General features: G+C 39.9%; 1 protein-coding gene across 1 annotated transcript; it reads left to right on the top strand.

Moving 5' to 3' along the window:
- Positions 1-2,789: 2,789 nt before the first annotated feature.
- On the top strand, positions 2,790-7,229 carry LOC126395861 (zinc finger BED domain-containing protein 4). The gene is made up of 4 exons (XM_050053615.1): positions 2,790-3,077; positions 4,696-5,145; positions 5,556-5,999; positions 6,142-7,229. Exons 1-4 carry the CDS (start codon positions 2,834-2,836, stop codon positions 6,474-6,476), a joined length of 1,473 nt encoding a protein of 490 aa, XP_049909572.1. The 5' UTR covers positions 2,790-2,833; the 3' UTR covers positions 6,477-7,229.
- Positions 7,230-7,851: the final 622 nt, after the last annotated feature.

The raw sequence follows: 7,851 nt of genomic DNA, 5'->3' as shown, positions 1-7,851 counted from the left end.
GCGAGTGATCGGTGGCTGTGAGGCTGTTAACGTCTGACCGTCCACAGAGTGGGAGGAGAGACAGACACGGGCAGGAGACACACACTGTGATCACAGACCTGTTTATAAGTTCTCCACATTAAATCGGTCCCTTTGTATTTCTCTTTGAAATGTTTGTAAATGCCCATTATCTATTTTTAATGCTTTAAACAAAGTGCTTAGCCTACATAGCATAAAAGACAGGATGGTTTTGTTCTTTGAGTGTGATAGGCCTACTGCTGCACTTCCTTCAGATATTGCTCTGAAATGTACATATATTTTTAATAAATTTTATTGAAAATGTACAAGTATGGCAACAGTCACATTTATACATTCACATGTATGGCACATTTATACAAGTACAAGGAAGTACAAAACATGGAAACATCTTACAAAACAGGATTACAAGGGCAGTGCATTTAACTGTAGGTTTTGAATGGAAATGTGATATTAAACAACAGAGGAGGAAAAGTAATAATATTAATGATAATATATACAGCATACAGGGGAAATATGTATTTATCTCAGTTATCTGATACATTGGGAAAATGTTTTTGAATATTATTTAACTTTTGTGCTTTTATTCCATTCATCAGTTTTAAAGATTTTATGTACAGTTTAAATTAATTCAAGAAGAAAATGGGGGGTGATTTCAGGACTCTGTTCTTATGTGTGACATTTTTTGCCAGACATATAATTATGTTACAACAGAGTTCATTATTTTTGTTTTTCAAGATCATATCAAATGTAGTATTGTCAATAGAGACAGGAGCTGGGAATTATGAGCTATTTTGTTTTATCCTTTTGAGAGTGTCAAGCCAAAATGTATGTAAAATTCAGCAGTTTATTTTTCTATTTTTATTTGATAAGTGTCACACTCAAATCCAGGTTAAAGGATTTCAGACAGAGTATTAGCCTATTTTGCATTTATGTGATACTCCTTTTTTTGTACTCCCTTACTACATGACCCTCAGAAAAGAAAAGAAAACACCATTCAAGTTGGGAAAATAATGCATAAGATAAAATAAGCTGCTTGATTTTACATATTTTGAAAGACTCCAATAATCACTGATGTTGTCTTATTTTCTTTTTCAGCTTTCATTCAGATTATAATGGTTGTCTTTAATAATTTGACACTCCCCAGTATTAAAAGTTTGATATTACAATAAGTGTTTCATACTTGATAAATAACTCAATAATTTAAAAAACAAACAAACATCTTTGTTCATGCAGTGACTGGCAGGAAGTAAACAGCTGCCTTAACAACAGAATAGCAATAAAAAGGTATTCACTTCATCCCACCCATAGATATAAAATAATAACAATGTATTAAAAAATGAAGCCAAAATATTCCAGATACGGGGGTGGCCATATTGCGCTGGTGACGTCATTTAGTGCCAGAGTCTGCGCAGTAGCGATCGTAATGTGGAGCTGTCCTACCCATTTTGGAGCACACCGACTGACACACACAGCTGTCAATCATGACGTTACATGTCCCTTTGCCCCTTTTTCAAATAGCATCAAATAACTAAATAAAACCAAACTTTAAAGAAAAACGACCTCTTGGACATACATCAGTGTGATTAGAACAACCTGGGAAAAAAATGATGTGATGTTTACTTTGATCTTCTATAGTCTGTGTTGTACATACAGATAGCCTACAGAAGAAAGAAAGAAAGAAAGAAAGAAAGAAAGAAAAGTAGCACAAATCTAGAATACTGTCTCGTCGGTTCATTTGGAATTTATCAAACACAAAGTTAGACTAGTTTTAATTGGATTTTTATTCACAAAGCCTCTTGTTGTGGTGCAATAGGCCTATAGAAAAGTTCAACTTTGCTTTTTCCACCTCGTATGGGCAAAACCAGGCAGGAATATTGGGACTAAAGTGACAGAGGAAGTCATCTTAACAGTACTCAGAAACATGTAGGTGTTGGTGGAACACAGAGCAGGAGCCCAAGGGAACAGGTGGCCATCACCTGTATGGAAATAGGACGTGCAGCATTAAATCAAACACTCCATAGAATAGGCAAGCACCCTGAATTAGGTCAAAGAACTATGCACAAACTGTAATAAACCAGTAACTGTCTTGATCTGATTTTCATGTCTTGTTACTGTACACTAGAGGGTTTCATGTATATTTTTTGCTTGAGGATGATGATGATGATGATATATATGTAACTGGGGATTATGCAGCGATATTTGGTGCAATAAAGTCTGGAGTCACCTGGAGACTGCATGTTGTTTAAATCTCCGCCAAGGGTTAATGTCTAACAACTGCCTTTATTATCTCCAACATTCACCTCCATAGGCAACATTTGTTATTCCAGTTATAAACTCTAAAAGCTTGTGTTCAGAATTTTCATATAGGTCTTTATCCCCCCCTAGTGTTAAACTTAAGTACTAAAATGTATTTTTTGTTTCTACTTTTTCCTTCCTTTATTAGGTGTTCCTTTTGTGCATGTTTTGTACTTGTAAACGCTCTTTAGCATGTAAGATGTGTTATTGTAAGAAGTAAAGGTTTTGGAGGGGAAACAGGTGTGACATAGAAAGACGGAACTTAATATCAGGACCAGTTGATGAAAACGTAATTACATCGGGTAATTTGCTGAGAAAGACTAGCAGGCCATCCTTTAACTGATTACTTAAAAATAAAGTAATATTAGTTTAGTTTGTGTGTTCGTTTGTTTTCCTGCCAACTCCTGCTCCACACTCCAGTCCGCTAGGTGGCGGTAATGCGCCTAAAGGCTGGTTTGCAGGCTGCCATTAAAACTCGAGAAGAAGAAACATCCACTTGGTTGTGGAGTCGACAGTAAACATGGTCCGCAAAAGAAGTGTTGTCTGGGGCTTTTTTAAAACCATCGACTCAGAGTCGGTGCAGTGTCTGCTCTGCGGGGACTTTCTGATCAGACCGGGTCAGGGCACCACCACCAACCTGCTGAGACACCTGCGTGTCAAACATCCCACCGAGGTCGTCAAGAGGAGGACGGGTTTGCTAAAGGAAACTGCCTCCATCGACGGTCATGGCGACATGGAGACGGAGGGTGATCAGATCTGCTCGGGTATGGTGACTTCAAGGAGTTTATGTGAAACTCAGAGCGTACGAGTTGTCTGTACACGGTTCTCAACGTGGAGGTATAGCTAAAGCGACAGCTAGAAGCTAACGATGCTAATTCCAGAATCAGCATTAGTCAATATCAACAGTGCTAACAGAGCTAATGGTGCTGACCTGGGGGTAGACTGGAGGGTGAGCGCAATGCTGCCGAACTAGGTGCCCACAGTCAGCCAGGGTGGAGTTGAGAGCGAGCCTTTCAGCAGGTGTGTGCTGTAGCAAGTGACCCTGTGTAGAGCCTGTAGTTGCTTTTACTCAGAGATTGTGCTATAAAACTGCTACAAGGTCCCGTCTTCATGCTGCCTTTCCTTTTTCACACAGGACCAAACACTGGTGGCATAATTCACCCCAGTGTGTGATTTAAAATGGCATGCCAGTTTCCCAGAAACAAAAGAGGTGTGACAGGCTTGATGTGCAACATAATAGTGTCCACCTCTAGTGTAACATATAACATACGTGTGGGCAGCGCTGTATAAACAACAACACTGCTGTAACATGGCCATAACAATCATTTACTGTTCCTGTTATGTAGTGGCTGATCTCATCCCCTGCTGTGAGGGTGAGGAGCTCCCGGATCTTATTGTTTTCCCTATTTGCGGACATCTTTGGCTATTGTTCTTCAACTTTGAGTTAGCTGCTAACTGTTTCCAGCTGCTTTTTAACTCTTCTGGCAGTGGGTTGCACACATAACACGTTGTTAAAACATTACACCTGTCCTGTGTATGGTCCCGTCCTGCCGACTGTCCCTTTTACACCGACGTTGACTGGCAGTTACTAACTCCACTGCTGGTTTAAAGGTGAGACAAATCTGTCCCTGCATTCCAAGTTTGTACCTCATAAAGAACAGCGAGGCAGACTAACAACGTGACATTCCCACCTTGAACAGGCAGTGTAAAAGGGGTTAGTGTTTGATGTGTCCACTCTGAGCTACTGTAGAACAACATTGCAGACTGTGGAAGAGGACTTGCTCCGTATGTAGTTGTAAACTGCTCATTCTAGAGTAACGATGACACAACAATTCTTATTTTCAGGTTAGTTTAAATCAGTGAAAACGTAGTTATGAACAATTGTATACCAATTCTGCCAATAGGTGCTCCTAAATCCTACACACTGGACCTTTAATTCTCTGAATGTTGCATACAGAACGTTAAAACAACCCAGCCATCATTAATGTTTTATCTAACTTCTACCAGTGCCTTTTCTACTGAGACATGACTTACTAAAATGTCCTCTGTGAAAAAGACCTGTTGACTTCAACTTCATCAACACTCAGAAGATATAATCAGCCAACAATTATGATTATAGATTCATTGTTTACAGCATTTACCAAACAATCAAGCCAAATATTTACTTCTTAAATGCTTTCCTCTCTTTTTACATCATAATAAATTCTATGACGGTGTCACATAGGGCTCCGGGAACTTTTGATGGGTATTTTTACAATTTTTCTGATATTTTATACACTGAACAATTATTCAGTTATTCAGTAAAAAAGCGCAATATAAAAAATCCAAAATGAATTGTTAGTTGCAGCTCTAGTTATAACTTTTTGTATTCCTCTTATTTAGTGGAAGTGGCTCTGGAGGACGGAGACGGTGACGGTGACACCTTCACCATAGAGAATGTAGCTGGTGTGAATTCTGCTATTAATGGCATCGTGGAAGCTGCACAAGGGAGTCCAGCAGAAGAAATGACACATGAAGAGGCGAGTGATGACCGCCCTGTAGCACGTAGATGGACTAAACGCAGCTTGATTTGGAGGCACTACGAGCACTTGGACAGTTTGGCTGCGGCGCGTTGCCGCATTTGCATGAAGAAGTTAAAGTGCTTCGAAGGCGGCAGCACCAGCAACCTGCATCGGCACATGTCAAAGAGACACCCTGAGATCTTTTCTCAGCTAATGGCAGGCGGGCAGCACCCACCACCACCCTGTACATCACAGGACCTCAATGCTAATGGTGACACATCGACACCACCAGAGACTGTTAGGGCGACAGAGAAGCAGAGACAATTTTCTGGTAAGGTTTTATAGCTCACTGCTCTTTATGTGTGTAAATAACTCTGACTTTTTCAAAGACATGTAACTGGTAAATGTTCTCTAAAGACAAACCTAGATAAAATACAAGCTAAAATACATAAAGAATCTGCTGAATTTTGATTTCAATCAGGAACTGTCTGATCAAAGAATAATAAAACAAAATTATTTACTTCTTAAATGCTTCCCTCTCTTTTTACATCATAATAAATTCTGTGACGGTGTCACATTGGGCTCCGGGAACTTTTGATGGGTATTTTTACAATTTTTCTGATATTTTATACACTGAACAATTATTCAGTTATTCAGTAAAAAAAAGCGCAATATAAAATAATCCAAAATGAATTGTTAGTTGCAGCCCAAGTTATAACTTTTTGTCTTCCTCTTATTTAGTGGAAGTGACTCTAGAGGACGGTGACGGTGACACCTTCACCATAGAGAATGAAGCTGGTATCAACTCTGCTATTAATGGCATCCTGGAAGCTACACAAGGGAGTCCAGCAGAAGAAATAACACATGAAGAGGCGAGTGATGACCGCCCTGTAACACGCAGATGGACTAAACGCAGCTTGATTTGGAGGCACTACGAGCACTTGGACAGTTTGGCTGCTGCTCGTTGCCGCATTTGCAAGAAGAAGTTAAAGTGCTTTGAAGGTGGCAGCACCAGCAACCTGCATCGGCACATGTCAAAGAGACACCCTGAGATCTTTTCTCAGCTAATGGCAGGCGGGCAGCACCCACCACCACCCCACACATCACAAGACGTCAATGCTAACGGTGTCACATCAACACCACCAGAGACTGTTAGGGCGACAGAGAAACAGAGACCGTTTTCTGGTAAGGTTTTATAGCTCACTGTTACGTCTTTAATGTAAATTAATATCAAGTTACCAAAAAAGATTTTTCATTTTGTGGTTCTACTGTATGCAAGATTGTAACGAGACTAAACACGCGGCCTTCTCTTTCCCTTTTCTTACAGCTGCGTTGAAAGTGTCAAAGGCATCTGAAGGAGAAAAGCGTGTGCTTAGGAGGGAACGGGAGCTGATAGTAGCTCTTAGGGGTGCGCAGAGGGAGGAGGCTCGGGCTCTGGAGCATCAGAGGGAGCTGCTTGAGAGGCTGCGTGCAGTGAATGCCAGGGAGGCGGCTGCAGAGAGGGAGCAGATTGAGTCACTGAGGAAAGCACAGCTGGAGGAAGCCGAAGACTTGATTAGACAGAGAGAAGAGGTGCAGAAGGAAAAGGCAGAGCTGCAGAAGAAATGGGAAGAGCTTCAGCAGGAAAGAGAAAAACTCGTCTTGTTTTCTGAAGGACAGTAAACCTCCTGACTCTGTTACAAGTGACCTTCATGTTGCTGTCATCACTGTTTTCAGATTTTCTATAAATGCTTTGGGACCAATTTAAACACATGGTGATGTAAAAATCTCAATTCCCCTTTTAGTAAAATACTTTTACAAACAATCAAAGACTGTTGTTTTTGGTTTCATCACAGCTGTGTTGCACTGCTTCTTCCTTCCTCCTCTGCCCACTCTGGTCCTGTCTCATTGTGTGATGACCTGACATCACTCTGGCTTCAGATAAATAGAAATTTGATCCAGGTCTCTTCCCCACCTCACCCTGCATTCACTTAATGGCTGCACCAAGCAATTTTCAAATGATACAGTAGGCAGAGACTGGACATACAACTGTATGTGTTGCCTCTCGCTCTGCAACTTCACAGGACAGGATCAGACTAGCTGCTAGATCCTGAGTTTGTGTTAACACTCAAATATGCAACTTCTTGCTCTTAGATTATTCTCAAAATTTTTGTTGAAACATAATGTTTAGGCAAAACATACTGTTTATTATTAGATTTCTGTCAACTCTTCTTTACTGAATCAATACATCACTACCATTTCAGTTCTGTAGGACCCTAATTGGGGACGTTTAAGTTCATGTTTTTGCTATAAATATTTTTACTTTTTTATACTCGTATGTACCTCTTTATTCTAATTTTTTATTTTTATATTTTTTTCTTTATTTATGTGTACTTATTTCTGTCTTTGTGCTGCTGCAGTACTTGATTTTTTTCCCTCGGGATCAATGCTTACTATAATAATTTATAGCAGATAAGTTTTTATTGGGACACATTTTCTTCTGAAGTTGGAAAATGATTACAAGGTGGTATTTAGTTCAGATGTGATCCTGAGTAACTGGGATATTGTTCCAGGAATGCAAACTGCAAATAGTCAGTCCTATCAAGTTTTTCATGTAATTTTTGATGCATTGAGCGCCAAAAATGATTCACCTCGAGTATTTGGTATGGAGGCTGAAGTTTCTGAGGCAGATACTTAAAAACAGGGGTGTCAGACACACGGCCTGCGGGCCAGATTACTACCACTGCCAATCAATAACTTTGCTAAGTGTAAAAATTGCAGAGCAGTTATTACTAACTCCAACTTTTCAATTAAACATACTACTCCTATTTGTCCAAGTGAACCAGTTCTTATTTGTTCACAGAGGTAAAGGTGAAGCCAGTGTGTTTGGTATGCTCACAGCACCTGTCAGTGCTCAAGGTATATTATATTTAGCACCAGTATCAAACAGATCATGGCGAAAAATACAACAACTCTTAAGGACAGTGAGGATAAATGAATTGTTGGCAGGTTTGAGGAATTATATGTCTGGTTTTAGGTTTAGCCGAGAGAAAGCTAG

This window comes from Epinephelus moara, chromosome 1 (assembly GCF_006386435.1).
Source record: "Epinephelus moara isolate mb chromosome 1, YSFRI_EMoa_1.0, whole genome shotgun sequence".
Classification (NCBI taxonomy): Eukaryota; Metazoa; Chordata; class Actinopteri; order Perciformes; family Serranidae; genus Epinephelus; species Epinephelus moara.
The sequence above is the reverse complement of the archived record's forward strand: the minus strand, read 5'-3'. Positions and strand labels throughout refer to the sequence as shown.